This window comes from Melospiza georgiana, chromosome 17 (assembly GCF_028018845.1).
Source record: "Melospiza georgiana isolate bMelGeo1 chromosome 17, bMelGeo1.pri, whole genome shotgun sequence".
Lineage (NCBI taxonomy): Eukaryota > Metazoa > Chordata > Aves > Passeriformes > Passerellidae > Melospiza > Melospiza georgiana.
The window spans coordinates 8,703,745-8,724,465 of NC_080446.1; the positions used below are offsets into that span (position 1 = coordinate 8,703,745).

Below are 20,721 nucleotides of genomic sequence, written 5' to 3' on the forward strand. Positions count from 1 at the left end.
GAACAAAATGTAAACAACAATTATCTGCTGCTGTGGAATGCAACAGGTGAATCTTTCATTAGTCTCATGTGGTTGTTTCTAATTAATGGCCAATCACAGTCCAGCGGTCTTGGACTGTCTGGTCAGCCACAAGATTTTATTATCATTCCATTCTTTTGTTTGCTAGCCTTCTGATGAAATCCTTTCTTCTATTCTTTTGGTATAGTTTTAATATATATCATAAAATAATAAATCAGCCTTCTGAAACATAGAGTCAACATTCCCATGTAGGGATTGCCTGCAAACTTCCACATTCTATACAACACAGCAGGCAATGGGCAATCAGAGGCAGCTCCCCTCAGGCTGTGCCCAGCTGTCTGTGACAGGCAGCAGCCTGGAGAATTGTCTGTGTGGGTCGTTGCAGATGCCAAGGGGCTGAGTGACCCGTCCAAGATCAAGAGGATGCGGTACCAGGTGCAGGTGAGCCTGGAGGATTACATCAATGACCGGCAGTACGACTCGCGGGGCCGCTTCGGGGAGCTGCTGCTGCTGCTGCCCGTGCTGCAGAGCATCACCTGGCAGATGATCGAGCAGATCCAGTTCGTCAAGCTCTTTGGCATGGCCAAGATTGACAACCTGCTGCAGGAGATGCTGCTGGGAGGTAAGTGTTTGAGGGTCTGACAAGAGGTCTCTCAGCATTCCCTGATTGTTGTCCCCTTGAGACTCTCCTTGGTCACTGCTCTCTATCTAGCAAAGTTAGAGACAGCCAGTCTGCAGGACTCACACAAAATCACCTCCCCTGTCCTTGACAGGGGTAACCAAGGGTCCTCTACTTCTTCTCATCTAAAGAGATGCACCAGCTGTTCCTCTGCTTACAGAGAGGTACCCCCAGCCCTCTGCACACAGACAAGCTTTGCTGTGCACCCCCAGACTCCTACCTGGCAGCCATTTCACCAATCCTCCTCTTTCAGAAGGGACTCATCAAAACAAAAAGCTTAGGTTGAAGGAACATCCTTGATTTTCTAGTGGGAGCATCCAATAGGACAAAACAAAATGAAAAGTTCCCACTGTGCTATTCTGCATGTGGAGGTGTGACTAAAGAATATAATCCTGTATGAGAGGACATGCAGGCAGCAGGCAGGGGTCGGTTCAAGTCATGCATGGAGGAAAAAGGGAAGGGTGTTCTTCAATCACCTGTGCACAAATGTGCACAAAGCCTTGGACATTTGGGTGCAGTGGGTGTGCCCATCTGAACTGTCCCCTTCTGCCATTGTAGCAATTAATGTCTCCTGCATGTTCTTAGGTTCATCAAGCGAAACGCCGCACACCCACCACCACCTGCACCCTCACCTGATCCAGGAGAACCTGGGAACAAACGTCATTGTGGCCAACACAATGCCTCCTCAGATGCACAACGGGCAGATGTGTGAGTATATCCAGAGACAGAGAGCTCCTGGGAGAAACCAGGAGCTTTCCAGTGTGCCTGTGGAGGTAGTTTCTACCTTGCATGGAAATCTGCAAGCAAGACAAAGTCTCTGGTAATGAGCGTGTGAGAAATTCCTATGCAGAAAGGAGGGAAAGACAAACAGAGAGGTGGGTTAGATTAGATTAGGCCAGACTAACTGATTCAACATGATACTCCTTGGCAGACTGCAATTTTACATAGCCCTTAAGGGATGAATGATCCTATCCAGAGCTAAGTGAAATCAGTGGAAAGGCTCCCCTTCCCTTGCGTTGTTCAGACACACCTCAGTTTGTCCTCTGCAAAAACACAGGAGGATCTGGGCCACCACATGGGGCCACCACTGGGGACCCTGTGCTGAGATAAGCTTGGTTGACCAAAAAGGTGGTTAGTAGAGGTCAAAATATCAGCAAAATGCCCTTATTTGATGTTGGTTATTGTGGTTCTCCTGGGGCATCAAACCATGCCTTTGTGTCTGGGCTGCCCTACAGCAAACACAAAAGCCCTTAAGAGCCTCTGCTGTGCTGACACCTGAACCCTGCACGACTGAGGACAGATCCCAGTGCTGTCAGGTTTGTGAGGCCCTCTTTTAATTCAGTTTCTCTCTCTTCAGCTACTCCAGAAACTCCACAGCCCTCTCCACCCGCGGGCTCAGGATCAGAGCAGTACAAGCTGCTGCCTGGAGCCATTGCAACCGTGGCCAAGCAGCCCACGTCCATCCCACAGCCTGCCATCACAAAACAGGAGGTCATCTAGCAAACCCCACCCAGCCAGCCTCCTTCAGAGCACCGTGTGGGAGAAAAGCCCAAATTGACTCTGCCACTGTGAAAAGAGAAGCCACCCAGAGGGCCCTGGGCACGGACACACGGACTTGCTTTTTGGACTGACCACCACCAGAAGGTGTCTTCCTGCAGCTACGGACAGCACGTGCCATGGGCAGCCCCAGAGTCCCAGAACTAAGGCTGAAGCCTTACCAAAACCCTCAGTCCTTGTAAGGAGGGCCAGATTCCTGCCTCACTCTGTGGGGAGGTGGCAGTGACTGCCTGGGGACAGGCTGCTGCCCCACTGCCACCTCAGCACTGGTTCAGCCACAGCAGACCCTGTGAATGAGAATTCCCTGTGCCATGGGAGTGGAGGGCTTCCCTCCCACAGCCATGCCAGCCCCCTGACAGTCCCCAGCCCAGCCAGACTTGGTGGAGGTGGACGCTCCCCCAGGAGCAGCACAGCAGGTAAAGCACATGGGGTTTGCCCAGGCAGCACTGCCAGAACTGCTCCTCAGCCTTGGCTAGTCCCAGCTCTTTGCATGGTGTCACCCACCAGCACACTAAGCCCTCCAGCCAGACCTAACAAATTATTTCAGCTGATGCTGGGGCAAAGTCTGGCCCACCAAGATACTCCACTATTTGGATCCCTCTGCCTCTTGAGGGGTTTTGATATTTCTGTGCCATGCCTGCCCTCTGACCACAATGCTCAGAGAGGCAACCACTGCCAATCTTCCCTTGCAGCACTCACTGCCTCCTGGCAATCAGAGGGACCATGGGATTCCAGAGATTTCAGCTAATGGAAGGGGTTCACCCTTTTACAGGCTGGCATCACTGCCCAAATATCACTGTCCCAACTACTGCTTGTCAGCAGTCAGAACAACATTGGATGCCTGTTTGGAAGGAAGTAGGGGACAGATGTAGGAAGGAGGAAGACCTATGGGGTGAGAAGAGCTTGAGCCTCACAGGTTGGACCAAGTTGTTGGGCTGGGAGCATTTTGTGACCCAGGATCTCAGTACAGACCCAACTTAATGCTAAGATATGCCACACAATCCACTTCTCTAGTGCAGTGCCACTCCTTCAGCTTAGAGTGAGTGGCTGATAACAGATTTATAGTTCTTCATAACATGATAAGAATTCGTTATGACTCCTTCAGACCTCAGAGTGTTTGAGACCACCAACCTCAAAAATACAATTCTTGGGGTCCTGCAGAGAAAAGCCACAGAGGTCAAGCAATAACCCTGTCTCACCCAAGCCCCTTGGGTCTGCCCCAGCCTTGGGTGTGCCCCCCCTGCTCTGCTCCCTCCTGCCCCTGCTCCTCTGTGCCTGCCTGTGCCAAAACCCTGCGGATCTGACCTTTGGTTTACAGCTGAAAGCAGGAAAGGAGCCCTCCTGCTGCAGGTGCCAGCAGGGCTGGAGCTCCCAGAGCCCTGCACCACAGCACGTCTGAGTCCCTGCTGGCCTCTCAGGAGGATGAGGATGGTGGCCCCACGGCTGCCAAGAGGTCTCTGGTGGGGACAAACCTGAGCCAGCTCAGCCAGAGGAGCTGCAGGTCTGTCCCTTGATTTCCAATGCAAAATGAAACCCCTCGTGCTGGCGGTGTCAGAGGTGTTGTATGGTCCCAGTGCTGGTGGCATCGTACCAAGTAATTTATTGCAATGATGAATCCAATCATTTTCTGTAAATTATTTTGTAAATCACATTGATTATTTATAATTGGGAGATTAAATACAAAAAAAAAAAAAAAAAACCCAACCCTGTAATAACCAGGCTGTCTTTTCCAACTGCAGCAACCTTTTTTCCTGTACGTAGACATACTTTGTGGGGAATCCTTTTTGGTCCATTTGCACCAAGTATTCCTCGATATTGTACATTAATTTTTGCTGGTTTCTGCCTTCCAATGGAAACAGAAGAATATTTCTTCACAAGAGTTTGTATTCATAAAAACAAGGAAAAAAAGAGAAAAATAAATGCAAAAATATTTTCTAACTTTTCCCAGACAGATGGATTTCTTTCTTCTGGGAGGATTTATTTTAAATCAAGGGGCTAACCTCCCTGTTGGTCTGAGCACAAAGCATATGTGTATGGAGAAAAAAGCCCAAACAAGTGTTTGATGCTGTTGCCAGCTGTCACTATTTCCTGGCAAGCCCAATGTGTCTGTCCTGAAGCCACGTGTGCTGGAATCATAAGATTGAATGGCAATCCCAATTTTCATTAAAAGAAAAACAAACATGGAGAATAAATATTTGCTTTCATGATTTCAGGGAGCTTAAAGGCTTGGAGTAACCACATTCTGAAAGCCAAGCAAAGGAGGCTAAACTACATTATTCACATTTCAAACATGTTCATTTTATGTCCCTCTTGTGTTTCAAAGGTAATTTCTGAGCACTTCGGGGTGGGTGATTGTCCTTTGTTTCAAACACAGCCACCCTACTGCTGGCAGCAGGTGGGAGCCAAACTGAGCCTATGGGGCACAGCAAGATGATCAAGTGAAAATCAACTTATCACTGGCTGTAAAGGTGAAGAAATACACTGGCAATTAGAGAAGGCTCTTAATGACCTGCTTTCCTGACCACGGGAGGCTGTGCTCAGCTGTAGCATGCCCAGGAAGAGAACAGGAAGAGAGGAGAGGGGTGTAGATGGCTGTAAAGATTAGGTTTCTGGGAAGGAACAACATCCAGCATTTCCAGCTCTGTCTGCAGGAGCTGGCCCTCATTTACCCCATCTCCTGCCTCTGATGAGAGTCGAGGTGGGCAGTCTCATCCTAGGTACAAGGGGTGAGAAGCAGCCTGATTTTCCATCCCATTAGCACATCCATGGTGCCCCAGTGACAGTCATGCTGGTGAAAAATCAGCAGGGATGAGATCCAGACTGTGTTTGAGGACTGTGTGGAGACAGCATTTAGAGCCTGTCTCCTGTCTCTCCACTCTGAGTCAAGGACAGATCTCAAACAACCTGCCCTCACTACCTGTGCACTGTGATGATCCAGAGCCCCAGCACCACTGCTGAATGCCTGCACAAGGGAACCAAAGGCAGTCCCAGGACATGTTAGCCCAGCACACACAGGACTGAGTGGTTAGTCCAGTCAGGGAAAGAAAAAGACCTCATTCTTTTTTAAATAAAAAAACCCTGGGACTCCTCTGCTGTGATTCATGGTTGGTTTTACCAGGGTAAATGCCCTAAAAACTCCATATATGTAATATCGAATCTTCGAAGCAATAAACTCTCCTGGGCTCCTTCCCATGAATTGCTCTATCAAGGTTGCCCTTTACTTGGTTAATCTTAAATCAGTGCACTTCCTACAGGAGATTTCTTATTGCTGGATTCAGCTCACTTGGGAAAAAAAACCCATGAACTGTCCCAGAAGCAACCTTGTCCTTAATTGGCATCCTCAATCCCAGCTCTCACCTCCTCTGTCCCTCCAGCCTGGAATCACCCTGAAACACTGATCTTGCCACTCCTCAGCTGTGTTTTACCCTGCTGGCTTCCCTGGAGCCATGGGCCATGTCCCATGTCACAGGAGGTGGCTACTCTGAGGATTGGCTTTTGACACACAGCTTCCCTTACATTGGTTTTGAACACAAGAGCTCTCTGTGCCTGCAGCTCAGCCTAGGGATGATTTCCTGGAGAGCACCATCTCCAGCTGAGGAATCTTTTCATCATGCCCAAGCAAAGATCTGTGAAAGTGGTATTTTTAGGTCCTTTGGCCACCATGAAATGCATTCTTTTCATATTCCTTATATAACTTCCATCTGAAAGAGCCAGCAGGCTTTGGAGCCTTTTCCACAGCTTTCATATCTTACTGGGGGGGGCGGGGGAAGGCAAACAAGTTTTATGGCCTGCATATCATCCCTGACAAAAGCAACTATTGCTGCTATTAAACTCACAAGTGCACACACAGGCACAGATAATCATGAACACCAAGAGGCAGCAGGGACAGCTCAGCAACGTGGCACTGCTGAGCCAGGCAATTCCATGTGCCAGGCTGGCCACTTCCCTCTGGGCTTAATGCAAATATCACCAAGCAGCTGGGGAGCTCAAGCCACACACTGCACAGTCCTTTCCACTCAGAGAGGCTGCAGGAGGAATGGCAAGGTGTGGGTATGTCTAAAATCCCTCAGAGAGGCTGCAGGAGGAATGGCAAGGTGTGGGTATGTCTAAAATCCCTCAGAGAGGCTGCAGGAGGGATGGTAAGGTGTGGGTATGTCTAAAATCCCTCAGAGAGGCTGCAGGAGGGATGGTAAGGTGTGGGTATGTCTAAAATCCCTCAGAGAGGCTGCAGGAGGGATGGTAAGGTGTGGGTATGTCTAAAATCCCTCAGAGAGGCTGCAGGAGGGATGGCAAGGTGTGGGTATGTCTAAAATCCCTCTCCCCATTCCAAAGTGAGGTGTGACCCTGACAATCATAAACACACCTAGCACCTGAAAAATTGCCAGCCAGGCCAATAAAAATGGCAATATATTGTCAGTTTCGTTATGTGAGAGCAAGCAGGAGAGCTTGGCACAAACAACCCTGCAGTCACAACCTGCAGTTCAGTGTCCTGTGAGAGGGAAGAGGCTGCTGGGACCAAGAGTGCTCCCAGTTCAAACCCAGGGGAGAAGAGCTCTGAGGCTAACCCAGGTCTGGGATAGAAGGTGGTTTGGGAAGTGCATTTCCTAGGTTTACTCTGGCTTTGGGTCTGGAGTGATGCCAGGCTTGTCTGATGGTGGCCAAAACCTTCCAGAGGCCCGAGGGCACCCTAACCTGGGGTTATTCCTGGGTTACACAAAGCCCTGGGCTCTGTCTCCACTCCAGCCCTCCCAACTGGTGGCTCTGCCTGGCTGGAACCTGCATCCCTTGGGACCCCATGGATTCACAAAGACCAGGGACCCCTTGTGAGCCTGGGGGACCCCACAGCAGAGGAGGGGTCTGGGGGAGCTGTTGTGATTCCCCAGCTCCTCCTAGAAACTGCTCTGGGTGCAAGAAACAGCACAAGAGCTGCCTGAGGGAATGCCTGGACAGACACCCAGCACGGACAGCATCCCAAGTCAGACAGGAATTCCTCTCTCTGCTGCCAAGCCAGGTGTCAGCACTGGCTGGAACAGGACATGTTCCCCCTCACTGACAGGGAAAGTCATTACAATAAAGTAACCCATAATACTCTGCTCCTTTCCAGGGCTCTCCAAAACACCACTGTGCCTTAAAAACACTTTTAAATTAATCCTGCTGATGGGTTACTTACCCTTAACCACTGACATGGAGCACACTGGCTCAAGCATATCCTGGAATCCACTCAGAGCTGATTTGCAGACACTAGCCACTGAGAAAAAAGCTTGAGGGAGAAGCAGCAAAGAGAAACCTCAGTGCCAAACCCAGAATGCCTGACTCAGACCTACAGCACTTCCAGCACAGATAAACCATTGGGATCCTTGCTTCTGAGGGGGTTTTAGCCCTCTCTTAACAACATTCTGAGGTGTGGGATTAGAGTGGCATTTTCTCACCTGGGAGAGCACACAGGAGACCTGCTGTGCTGCACTCCTGTTGAGGAGGCACTGGAAACAGCTTCCAGGTTCTTAATTTTCTGTTGAAATCCTACTGTTTCTTGCATGCAGCTCCTCTCCTCACAGTCCACCATGCAGCTGAATTCCTTCACCCCAAAGATGTGCAAAGATATCACTGAGGGGTTACTCTAAAACCCAGCCCTGCTTCACTCCTTCCCACTGATTTATGGGCTTCTAATGAACCCCAGGCTGAAAGCCCCAAGAGCTGGAGTGCCCAGTCCAACCTCATTCTGCCCCTGGAAGGATTCCTCCACCATTTACCAACTGGTTCCTTGCAGGAGCAAACCTGAGTGTTTCTGACAGCTGCAGCCTGTGCCATGAAGGGGCTGCAAGGAGCAGCTGCCAGGGAGCCAGGGCAGCCCCACCACAGCCCCTCTCAAGGGTTAATCCTGCCAGGGAGCCAGGGCAGCCCCACCACAGCCCCTTTCAAGGGTTAATCCTGCCAGGGACCCAGGGCAGCCCCACCACAGCCCCTCTCAAGGGTTAATCCTGCCAGGGACCCAGGGCAGCCCCACCACAGCCCCTTTCAAGGGTTAATCCTTCCAGGGACCCAGGGCAGCCCCATCACAGCCCCTCTCAAGGGTTAATCCTGCCAGGGACCCAGGGCAGCCCCACCACAGCCCCTTTCAAGGGTTAATCCTGCCAGGGACCCAGGGCAGCCCCACCACAGCCCCTTTCAAGGGTTAATCCTTCCAGGGACCCAGGGCAGCCCCACCACAGCCCCTTTCAAGGGTTAATCCTGTCAGAGACCCATCCTGCCTCTGAGACAGCTGCTCTCCTTCCAAAAAGCATTCTCCATGATGAAAAGCAGTGAAAGGAAATGCTCAGCTCAGAGCAAACTGGGCGTTGGACTAGATGACCTTTAAAGGTTCCTTCCAACCTAAGTTATTCTGTGATTCTATAAAATTAAACTGCAGAAATCCTGTAATATTTAAAACATTCAGAGGTCCTGCCAAGCACATTCCTCACCAAGCTTTTGCAAAAACACTGCTCATCTTGAGGCTGGTAAAGCCAAGGAGAGGGGAAGTGTTCCCCCAAAGCCTGGGCTGTGTATGTGTGTCCCACCACACACTGGGGTTCTGGGGGTCTGTCAGCACCTTAGCACAGCTTTGTGTGCCTGGGTGGTGCTGCCTGCCTGTGTGCAGCTGCTTTGGCAGCAGATGCTACAGATTTGTGTGCATTTGCACATCAGTGCCTGTTTCCATAGCTGTGTGTGTGGGTCTGGTGTGCCATCTGTGCCTGGGGAGGGCATGAGCAGAGCAGGGAGGGTCCCCTGCAGCCCAGTGTGTGCTGCTCCCAGCTGAGGCTCCCATCTGTGAGATCCCCTCCTCACACCACCACACACAGGGTGACAGCAGGCATGGAAGCCTGTGCTGGAGGATGCACACTTCCAGGCTTTGAGTGGAATATTGATGGTCATTTAGGGGATATTTTCTTAGTCACCCCATCCTCTGAGCACAGAGGATTGTATCACAGGCAGGCACCATGTCTGGAGCCTGGCACAGCCCTGCCTGGGGTGATTTGTAGGGACTGCTGCTCCCCTCCAGCCCTTCCCATTCTGCTGCACTGGTGCAGGAGGAGCAGCTCAGGTGTGAGATGGGAGCCCTGGCACTCAGACAGACCTTGTCCAGCACTGCAGCACAAGTGGCTCTCTGCTCTGATGCTGTTACCCAAAAAATGTTCTGTAGTTTGTGGGGCCCAGATGTTCCACCTGCAACCCAAGGACCAGAGCCCCTCCTGGACTGAACTGCTCCCAGATTATCTTTATGACAGGACTGTTAGGTTTGCACAGTTTAGTGATTTAATATCAGTTTAAAGCCTTCTCTGTGAGCAGTGCTGTTTGAAGTCATGCTCTCGCTTTTCAGCCTCAGCTTGCCAAGACTGTAAAACGTTTATTGCTAATGGTGGAAAAGCTTAAAGAAGCCAAGATAACTTTCCCAGGCTGGGTATTAAGACTGGGATAGGATAAGTAAATAAGTGAAGAGTATTACATGGACTTCATTAAATATCAACCAACACCAACAGCCACTCATTTATAACACAACGGCAGAGCATGGGAGCACCCAGAGAGCTGAGAAAGGCATGAATCAGATGTGATAGGAGAGAAGAACATGAGAAGGGCTGGATTCCCCACGGGGCTCCAGGTGTGGTTCTCAAGGTCACAACAGAACTCCTGACAAAAATTCCTGCAAAGAATGCAGGTTTGGACCTGATGGAGTGGCACAGTTGGTGGGGTTCATCCCCCCTCAGTTGGGGAGGGTTGTGGCCATGTAGTGCAGCAGGTCCTTCTCCCTTCTGATGCAGTGGACAAGGACTAAACTCTCCTTCCTAGGAAGGAGAATCTAAATTCAGGCTACAGCTATCACATCTCCTGGGACTGTCAGTTCCTAGATGTTTGTTTTCAGTTTTTAGCTTTTACTTCCTTATAGACAGGTTCTGCCTTTACTGGTTTCTAGTCACAGGATGCCAGCACCAGGAAGAGCAAATTACAGAAGCTCTTGCTACAGTTCCTGTGATTTCCTGTGCCAGCATTTTCAAACTCCCCCAACAACTTGGCTTGATGCTTGAACCCCCTCACTTCCATTCACCACCCACTGCTCTCCATGAGTTCAACATTCTCCACATAAAAAAGCTGAGGTAAGGCAGTCACTTCATTTGGGGGCAATCCCCAGATTATATTCCACTCATTATATTCCAGCTCTTCCTCACTGTGCAGTATCCTCATTTCTACTTTCCTTCATAATTCTCTCTCACCTGCCTAAGGCTCTTGCTCTTATTCTAATTTTATTGTCCAAATCTCTCAATTGATTGTTACTGATTCTCCCTTATTTCCTGCCCTCCTTGTTCCCCAAAACAGAGCTTCATTCACATGTTTCTACTCCTTTCAAACATCCCTGATCACTCCTAACACCTTGTTGCAGCAGCCATTAACCAGTCAGGACTGGAACTGTCACCTCCCAGCTGAATTTTCCTCCCTTGTTTGAGAGGTGCAAATTCCAAGCAGATTTTGCAACCTTTAGCATAAATTCCTGTTTGCAGCTCCAGTACTTCCCAGCTGTTTGGTGTTTTGAAGCCTTTTCTCAGATCAGCAATTAGGTGGATCAGGTGATCCAGGTAATTCTGTCATGCCTTCAGCTGGGAGGCCACAGATCCATGTCCACAGCACACCCCTGGGACTCCAGGTCCCACCTGGCTGCTTCTGTCATGTCTCTGTGCCCAGGAGCTGTATGAATACAAATAGGAACAATGCAAAATCTCTTGTCCTCCTGAGGCCCCTTCCAACCTCATTTATCGCACAAATCTGCTGGAAAGGGCACGGAGCAACATCACAAACAGGCCCAGTTTACTCAGATCCAAACTGGACCCAGCTTGCCAGGTTGCACCCAGATCTGGTGTCACAGACACATTTTATGGAAAATCCTTTCCTTAGGACTTTTTCTCCTGAGAAGCTGAGAGGCCTCAGGAACAAAATATAAACAATGGTTATCTGCTGCTGTGGAATGCAACTGGTGCATCTGTGATTGGTCTCATGTGGTTGTTTCTAATTAATGGCCAATCACAGTGAGCTGGCTGGGACTCTCTGCCCGAGACACAAGCCTTTGTTATCATTCTTTCTTTTTCTATTCCTTGCTAGCCTTCTGATTAAATCCTTTCTTCTATTGTTTTAGTATAGTTTTAATATAATATATATCATAAAATAATAAATCAGCCTTCTGAAACAAGGAGTCAGATCCTCGTCTCTTCCCTCATTCTCAGACCCCTGTGAACACACACTGTCACAGTCTGGGTTTTCACCATGAGCACAGGCTGGAATGAATGTGCTCCCCTTCCCTGGAACAGCTCTGTGCAGGTGACACCGGTGACACACTCCATTTGTTTCCATGCTGGCATCACTCTGACCAGGTACAGCAGCACTGAAACATTTTCTGCTTTGGAAGGGTGACCCCTTGGCAGAGAAACAAATGAGAGCTGAACCTTGTAAACTGCAGAAGGGCCCTGGTTCCCACTGTGGGCTCCTAGGGCTCCCACTCTTTGTCCAGCTATCCTCGACTCCCTCTCCTGGCTGAGAACGCGGCTTGCAGCGAGAGAGGAGACAGAAACCACCCTGCAGGATGCTGAGCCCTTTACAATCAGCCTCTGCATCCCTTCAGCTCTGGGGTTAAACGTGGCATTCCCCTCCCCAGCGCTCCCCGTGAGCCCTTTGTAATGCAGCAAACCTGGGAGGGACCAGCTTTTTATTACAAATTCCATGCAGACAGGCCAGGCATCACCTCCTGTGGGATAATATGGTTTTCTGCCCTGTCAAAAAGCAAACCAAAGCCAAACTACCCCAAAATTCTCCTTTTATTAACATTTAGTCCTTCTGTTGTGGTTTAAATCCAAGATACAGCCAGGACATCTCTCAGGCCCTGTTTCCATCCAGCTGTGCTTGCCTGGAGCCTGCACCGAGGCTGCCCTAGCTCTGGTCAGTGATCCCACACCGGCTCAGGCTGCCAGGGACAGGCCCTGGGATACGTATTTGTATAGAAAATATATAGGATATATTTGGTTTGTATATATGTATTCATATATATATATGTGTGTGTGTGTGTGTATATATGCATGTATATATGTATATATGTATATGTATAATATGTAAAATGTATTTTTATATATGTGATTATATTAAATATAATTAGTATATGATCTATAGATTATATACGTCAATATACTTGCTGTGTTATATAATTACATATATTATATAACAATATTATATATTATATACTCACATAACATACATTTATCCATATGTACATGTAAGCGTACATGCAAGTGTATTTAAATGTATAGGTATACATACATATGTATATAGATACATAATAAAAGTGTATTTCATACATAATACATTCTATACATATAAAATGTATTTTACAAGTGTAAAATGTATTTATAAAATGTGATTTATAAAATATATGTATTTACATATATATATTTGTGTGTATATATATATATGTATGTGTATGTGTATATATATATAAAATTCTGCCTTCGGCTGGAGGCAGTGGCTGCCGATGTCGCAGAGGATGAGGTAGCACTGAAGGACAGGTGTCCCTTCGGGGAGCGTCCCCGGGCCCCCCTCTCCCTGCCCGGAGCAGCCGCCAGACACAGAGGCGGCCCCGATTTCGGGCCAGGGCCGAACCGCACCGGGGCCGGCTCCCCCGGAGCCTCTGGGCCCCGCCGAGGCCGCGGGCCCGCCCCGGGGCCATGGCGCAGGCGCGGCCCGCGCGTCACTTCCGAGTGGCCGGGGCCGTTCCGGGGCGGCGGGGCCGGGACGCGGCTGCTCCGCGGGAGCTGCGGTACGGGCGGGTGGGGGCCGGGAGCTGCGGTACGGGCAGGCTGCAGGGCCGGGAGCTGCGGTACGGGCGGGTGGGGGCCGGGAGCTGCGGTACGGGCAGGCTGCAGGGCCGGGAGCTGCGGTACGGGCGGGTGCGGAGTCTGGGAGCTCCGGTACGGGCAGGCTGCGGGGCCGGGTGCTGTGGGGCCCCGGATCTCCGGTACGGTCGGGCTATGGGCCCAGGAGCTGCGGGCCCGGGAGCTCCGGTAGGGGCGGGCTGTGGACCCGGGAGCTCCGGTACGGGCGGGCTGCGGGCCCCGGAGCTCCAGTACGGGTCGGTGCGGGCCCGGGAGCTTTGCGGTCCCTGGCAGCCCCCTCGCCCCTGTGCCCGTCTCCGGCGGGGTTGGCGCTGCCCAGCCCAGGCTGAGCCCCGGGGTACATCGCTCCCTGGGAGCGGTGCCCGTGCCGTCCGGGCAGCTGGGGAAGGTGAGCGGGGCACTGAGGGCTCTGTCAGTGCAGGAGGAGGGCGGCTTTGGTGACAAGTGTCCCTGTGGCACCAGTTCCGTGTGATGTGCTGTGGGTGACTGAGTGCCAACAGCTCAGCAAAATAAAGCCGTGTTTCGCTGCCAGCCCCGGGGCCAGCTGGAGGAATTATGGCAGGCTCGTGATTTTATAATTTTTACTCATCTCTGTCCACTTGTGACTGGATTTGGAATTCCAGCTCACAGATCAGACGTACTGACATCACACTGAAAAGTTAAAACTAGATTAAACTAGCCTCAGTATCCATGCAGTGCCGGCATAAGAGTCTGCAATTTCTTACCTGCTCATCCAGTCTGTGCACTGCAGCCATTTCTTGTATTCCTGAGTGCTGCTCCTCCTGAATTGCTCAGAATATTCCCTTGGGCAGAGGTGTTGGTAAGTGCATGTGTTTGCCAGAGAAGTTAAGGAAAATACCTGGCTGTGTCTGGGCTTAGAGGGGGGAGCTTCTTAGAAGAGGGTGTAATTTGACCAAATGTGAGAATCATGACAAACTGGGATCTTTGCTTTGCTTTAGATTTCAACCGGACATAGGGAGTAAACGTTAAAGCAAATTAAATTCTGTGTTTTGCAGTGAAGCTGTGCCATTCTGTATTTTAACTTTAATTGGTTAGGTTTCTTCCAAGGTAGCACTCTACCTGCTAGGTAGGATAAAGAGATTAGAGTAACTTGCACTTTCTAATCCTGGTAGGAGAATTAAAATGAACCTTGTGCCTTGACTGTAGTGCTGATTCTTGGAAAGGAAGTGTCTTCAGTTAGGAAACAGGGAGTACAGAAGATAATAAATATGTGAACAGTCACTGTGGCTGTAAGTCTGTGGATTTGTTTGTCACGTGCAGCAATTGTTTTTTGACAGATTCCTGCTGCATTATGTCAGGAGACAGCGACTGCACCAGGACAAGTCCGTCAGCAGGGTCTCCATCAGACAGTGAGCTCCTGCCAGACCGACCAAAGTATGTGTGTACCCTGTCTCCTGATCTTGTTACCAAAGCCCGGGAGGAGCTGCAGGAGAAGCCTGAGTGGAGGCTCCGTGACGTGCAGGCCCTCAGGGACATGGTGTGCAAGGACTATCCCTCCCTGGGCACCTGCCTGGACGATGCTTTTTTGCTGAGGTTCCTCCGAGCCAGGAAGTTTGATTACGACCGAGCTCTTCAGCTCCTGGTGAACTACCACACCTGCAGGAGGACCTGGCCAGAGGTGTTCAGTAACCTGAAGCCATCTGCAATAAAGCCTGTCCTGGAGTCAGGCTTTGTCACTGTGCTGCCTCACCGGGACCCGCAGGGACGTCACGTCGTGTGCATCCGCCCAGGTACCCAGCCCTGAGTGTGTCTGTGCCCTGTCCTCCAGGTGTGTCTGGGCCAAAAGCCTGTCCCTGCTCTGCTCTGAGCAGTGCTGACTTGCACAGAGTCTGTGGGCTCTCTCAGATTTGAAAAGATGACTGGGGAAGGGACATGCTGGTCCTTAGCCAGCATTATTCCAGTTCCTTTTCCTGTGTCAGCAATAAGTGCGGTCATGGCAAAATGAAAATGCAGTGAAATGGGTCGATGAAAATTTTCAAGGAAATATAATTTCTCAAGGAAAATTATTATGCAGTCACTCAAATTTAAACAGGGCTGATGGCCTACCCTTAGAAGCTCATAATTTGTTTTTACAGTAAGCAGAGAGAAAAGCCTATAGCTCTGACTCCTGTGTAAATAATCAGAGTTTTTCATGTGCTTTTGGTGCTGCCAGGCTTGCTGTAAATTTCTTTCCATTCGTTCTCCTCTTTTCCATTTACCTGCCTTCTTTCTGAGCTGAAACTGCTTTTAATGAGCTGTGCTGGGTGGAGAACGGGGTTCTTAAAAGCATTGCCTTTGCTCCCTGAAGTAAACATGAGTTGCCATTTACCTCTTGCTTAAGAAAGGCTGCTCTGAACTAGAACTGTGGCTCAAAAGAACAGAGTAACTTTTGAGTCCAAGAGAACAGAAAATCAGTTTTTTTGAATGTTTATTGTTAGCTTATCTTCACTCTCCAACTTACCATCCCTGTCTTGTAACCTCAGACAGATGGACACCCAGTAATTATCCGATTACTGAGAACATTCGTGCCATATACTTAACCTTAGAAAAACTCATTCAGTCCGAAGAGACCCAGGTGAATGGAATTGTAATCCTGGCAGACTACAAAGGAGTCAGCTTATCTAAGGCGTCTCATTTTGGTCCTTTTGTAGCCAAAAAAGTGATTGGAATTCTTCAGGTAAGACCTGAACTGGTGGGAAAATAAGCTTGTGCATTGTAAATGACTACTGCTGTGTGTAGAGTTCTTGACTATGTCACCACAAATGTCATCATCTTGGCTTTCATTAGCAGAGTTAAACAAGTCTCTGCCCAACCAGTTTCTCACACCCTAACAGCCAACTTACCTCACTTGTCCCTTTTTTTGACTTTTGCATACCTAAAACTAAATTTGCATTAGAAATACAGACTTTGAGTTGGAACAGACAAAAGCAGTTCTGCTGGGTAGTGAAATGAAGAAAGAGAGCAGAGAATTACAGTTAGGGATGAGACAATGAGGAATGGGCTGGTGTTTAAATGGTTCCTGTCAGCTGAGATGGAGCCAGCCATGGGGCAAGCGCAGGCTCCAGCTCAAGTGCTGCTGCAAAAATGTTAAGAGGACTTGGGACTTATGAATGGGTGTGATTTGAGGAGGATTTCCATCCATGCCCTGAAGGCAGAGGCTTCTTTAGCACAAAAGACATAATGAGAACAGCTCTGCCTGGATGTGTGGAAGGAAAGTGTTGGAGAGCAGGTTAGAGCAAGGGTATAAACACAGTGAAGCTGGACAAAATGGGAAGGGGAAAGGACTCAGAAATAGCCTGGCCAAAGTGGCCGAAGGTCTGATGATTTCATTTGATGTTGATACAGTCTGGGGGAGTGAGATGAGTAAACTTCTCTTGAATGGGTTCATTCCATCATTACTTTTGTTGTGGCCTGAGCTGGTTACATCCTTTATTGTATCCATGGGGGGATCAGGAAGGATAGGGTGAGTCAGGAGAGTGTAGGAGATGAGGCTGCTGAGTTAAGAAAGGTCTTTATAAGAACTCACTCCTTTACATTATGATCTAAATGTGTCATTTAACTGTAAGCCCATATTTAATTTGTACAAATAAAGTCATGGGTGTCCTGCTGTTCCTACTGGAATATATTCACAAAACAATAGCTGGACTTGGGGAAGGACATAGAGGATGGTGGAATATAAATGTGTTGCATCAACCTTATTGAGCTGCAGCTCCTGTAAAGATGAGGTAATTCACTGATGTTCCTATGGAGAAAAATATTCCAGCAGTGCCTCTTGTCTGCTTTTCACTGCAAGCACTGACTGATTTGTATATGTAGAGCTGGTTATAAGGAAAAGAAACCTCACTGAGTTCTTAAGTGGTGATCATGAACATTTGCCTATGAAAAATATTTCTGCAAATAAATTTCTGCAGCAAAAATCCCATAACAAGTTGAATTTCTCCTGTATTGGTTTATGTTGGTACCTCAAATTAAAGTTAGGGAGCCAGTGGGTTGTGCTGGCAGTCAGTCTCAGAAAATTTTAAAAAGAGAAAGATGGCAAATGTTTTTTAAACTGCATTATAAAAATCTTCTTTGCCCTTCAGGATGGATTCCCCATTCGAATAAAGGCTGTTAACATAATAAATGAGCCTCGTATATTTAAAGGAATATTTGCAATCATCAAGCCTTTTCTGAAGGAAAAGATTGCAAACAGGGTAAGGATCTATGTGATTTTAACATTAATATTAATGTTTTTAAGTTCCTAGCTTGACCACTCTTAAGTAAAAAAAAAAAGAAAAATTATAATACTTGACAGTTAGAAAAATGTTGGTGCCATTTTATTTTCTGTTTTCAATTTTAAAAAATATGCCTGTTGGTAAAATTCTGTGAGACAGAAACTTTGAGGAACTCAATACTGGCAAAATATTAATGTGGAACTTTAGTACATATGCTCTCCATCCAGGACATTATCCCTGTGGTTGGATTATTTGGCCCAGTAGCACTTAGTTCATGAGGTGGTGTCACAGGAGAACTGTGTTGCCCCTTCCTTGCTCTTTTCCCTTGTGCAAGGGTCCTGTGTGACACAAGTGTCCTCTCCACAGGACTGTGGTTGCCAAGGATGATTTTTTTTGCCCACAAGGATAAGTACTTTAAATCCCATGAGCAAACTTGGGGATGAACTGAATCTGGAAGCTGAGCCCAGGCACATGTCCAGTCTTTCTTGCTGAGATTTAATCTGCACAAGGTGTGGATTTTGTCTCAAGACTTCTCTCACTGGTGTGCCTCACTGTACCTGCCCACTGTTCTGTGCTGCCACTTGCCCATGAACACATCACTTCTTAAAGTTGTTCTTTAGCTCAAAATAAGTTTGTTAGCTGACTGTTCCAGCAGTTTGCTGCAAAGTGTTTGATGTGCACTTTTAAAACTCTTTTGCTTTCTCCTTCAGTTTTTTCTTCATGGCTGTGATCTGAATTCCCTTCACCAAAACATTCCTCCGGTGATCCTTCCTGAGGAGTATGGTGGTACTGCAGGCAAGCTGGACATCTCTGCCTGGAACGAGCTGCTGCTGGCCTCTGAAGAGGATTTCCTGCATGATTTCTCAGAGCTGGTGCTGCCCTGTGACAGCTCTCCCCACGACCTGCTAGTGAGTGGGGATGCTGATGAAAAGCAGTGTGATGATTCCCTGCGAGGGATGAAACCTCAGCTCTATTACTGTTACTAACAAACCACAGGAGGGAAGTTGTTTCCAGCACAGTTAAGATCTGCTCTGCTAGGTGATGTTGTGAACTCTGCCTTACTCCTAAACCTGCAGTTTGGGGACAGACTGCTGAGGCACTTTACACTGTAGAACCAAAGGAAGCTGGAGAGGGCACAATGGGGGCAGGGCAGAGTTCGGGGAGGGTAAAAGCAAAGAGCACAAGTTTTCTAGAAGACTTGAGGCTCATCAACCTCTGTGTGAATGGTGCAAACTGGACTCTTCTTTCTAAGGATAAAGGGAAAAAAATTATTGCAGATAGGTAAGCTTTGACAGTTTCTTGTCCTCACCCCACACAGGTGAAAAGTGAGGATGATTTATGAGCTTTGTGATTATCTGGTCTCTTCCCCTTCTGCAAACACCAGTAATGAAAGACTGGTGAAAGAAAGAAAATGGCTTTTGAACCCTGCAAAATATAATTCTGTAGTGAAGATTGCTTAAAACCATAGAAGTCTAATTTGGCCTGTCCTCTGTCATGTGGTTCAGATTGTGAGTTGGTGTTTCTGAAATATCTCAGTGAATATTTCTTTCAAATTTATACAGAACAAAATTTACTCATGAATACTCATGTATGGAGATCATCTCTTAAACTTCTTCACAGTTGGAGGAAATGTGACTGATGGATTAACTACCATAACATCTATACCAAGGTTTATAGAGCAGATGCAATCTTCATTTTCAGAAAACAGCACGTTTTTCAGATCATTGAATAAGGCTTTTGATTGGACAACAGCCTCAAATAATGAGGTTCAGGACCAAATAAAAGAAAGCTGTGTCAGCCACTTCCCCACATTGACAGTTCTTTTCTGCTTGAGATAGGAATTGGGTAAGTACCTCATACCCAGGATGTGTGAGGAGGTTTTGTAGCAGTTGGCATGTGATGTATAGAAGGCAATACTTCATGTAGGACAGCAAGGTGCTGCTTTAGCTTGTTACTGTGGGCTAAATTTGAGTTTTAAGTCTGTGAAGCCAAATGCAGACAGGCTTTTTAAAAGCACATTCTTAAATTTCCTGATATTGTAGCATTTTGTTCACTGTGCTTGTCAGCTCTTCTGTGAAACTTGGTTTTTAACTTTGTTGACCTCTTTTGTCTTTGGTTGTCATGTTCCTGTATGGAGTTAGACTTGAATCATCTCTGTGATATTTACTCATAACTTGTATGCCTGTGCTTCTAGGTCTTTGTCTAGAGACAGAACTAACATTGATGTCAAACCAGGTAAGATACCTGTGTCTGAATAAGCTGTTCCCACTCCCCAAGTTCATTTTATTTAATGGTCTTGACTTAACTCTCAGCACACTCTTTGCACACATTTTTCTGCACTGTAATGGTGTGGACATAGGAAACCTCACGAGGACGAGGAAAGCACAGTCTGTTACTTCAAAGTGAAATAATTCACTCTTTGGTGGAAAAGACCATCCCTTCTAATTGGGAACTTATCACTAGAGCACTTTCTCTGGAGGAAATCTTGATTTAGTGCCAAATGTGATTATAGGCACCAGTTACGTTTCTGTAAATATAAAACTAAATTATCTTGAGGATCACAGACATTCATTTTTCAAAGTGCCAAACTGTTTTGAATGTCTTTCTTCCTCTTAGCCCCCTTGCAGCATGACTGCACTGCCAAAAGGAGACTTCTGTAATGACTTTCTGGCCTGGCAGCAGACCTCATCCTGGAACTAAAGGGTGGCAAATGCCATACCTGGCATCCTGACATTGTAGAAAGAGACTGGGTTCTGAAAAGGTTAAAACCATGAAGCTTTTTTTCTTTTCTGTGTGGCAGCTCAGAATCTATAGGAGCAGAAAACTCATCATATGAACAGTTGTACATTAAAGGTGGGAAGAGATTAATTTTCCTCAGTGAAAGCATCTCGTTTTTCTTACCTTTACAAGTCAATTTTAATTCCTCTTTGGTAACTATTACCTTTAGTGCAGGGAAAAAACCAACTACCCTTTTCATCTACTTAAGGTAAAAGAGAGCTGCTAGGCAGCTCCACCTTTGTGACCAGAATATGCTCTGTTTTGCAGAAATTAATTCAGTTTTTTGCCACCTAGAAGCCAGTAGCACGCAGCACCAGGACTTGGACAGATCAGTGGCTGCCCACACTGCTGAATGCTAGAAGAAGAGTGATGCCTCTGTTGTTTTAGTGCCTCTTAATTCCAGTCACAATGTACCATTGAAAAAACCGGAATGGATCCATTTACCTAGAGATGAAGGCCTCACTGATAATCTTTCCTTAGTTGTGTTGCAGGGGTAGAAGTGGGGCTATAGTGACTGTAGGAACAGCTCCTTTATCCCCTTATGTAACTGTTCGAGAGGGAGGATGGATATTCA

At 47.8% G+C, this 20,721-nt stretch overlaps 2 protein-coding genes across 2 annotated transcripts in view; both read left to right on the plus strand.

Annotated features, from left to right (window-relative positions):
- The window catches only part of HNF4A (hepatocyte nuclear factor 4 alpha), a 34,861-nt gene extending 31,680 nt beyond the window's left edge, over nucleotides 1-3,181 (plus strand). The window contains exons 8-10 of the mRNA XM_058036180.1: nucleotides 404-640; nucleotides 1,283-1,405; nucleotides 2,055-3,181. Of these exons, the coding sequence (XP_057892163.1) occupies nucleotides 404-640; nucleotides 1,283-1,405; nucleotides 2,055-2,197 (503 nt within the window). The 3' untranslated portion in view covers nucleotides 2,198-3,181. The remainder of the gene's footprint in view (nucleotides 1-403; nucleotides 641-1,282; nucleotides 1,406-2,054) is intronic.
- Nucleotides 3,182-13,029: 9,848 nt separating this feature from the next.
- TTPAL (alpha tocopherol transfer protein like) lies at nucleotides 13,030-19,792 on the plus strand. The gene is made up of 5 exons (XM_058036114.1): nucleotides 13,030-13,079; nucleotides 14,454-14,906; nucleotides 15,639-15,832; nucleotides 17,238-17,348; nucleotides 18,080-19,792. The coding sequence occupies exons 2-5, from the start codon at nucleotides 14,468-14,470 to the stop codon at nucleotides 18,353-18,355; spliced, it is 1,020 nt and encodes a 339-aa protein (XP_057892097.1). The 5' UTR covers nucleotides 13,030-13,079; nucleotides 14,454-14,467; the 3' UTR covers nucleotides 18,356-19,792.
- Nucleotides 19,793-20,721: the final 929 nt, after the last annotated feature.

What these genes read in the sequence shown, in the direction of transcription:
- TTPAL (XM_058036114.1), top strand. Translation starts at nt 14,468, where the DNA reads ATGTCAGGAGACAGCGACTGCACCAGGACAAGTCCGTCAGCAGGGTCT. An exon ending in CGTCGTGTGCATCCGCCCAG is followed by an intron (nt 14,907 to 15,638) that starts GTACCCAGCCCT and finishes TTGTAACCTCAG; the next exon opens with ACAGATGGACACCCAGTAAT. An exon ending in AAGTGATTGGAATTCTTCAG is followed by an intron (nt 15,833 to 17,237) that starts GTAAGACCTGAA and finishes TTTGCCCTTCAG; the next exon opens with GATGGATTCCCCATTCGAAT.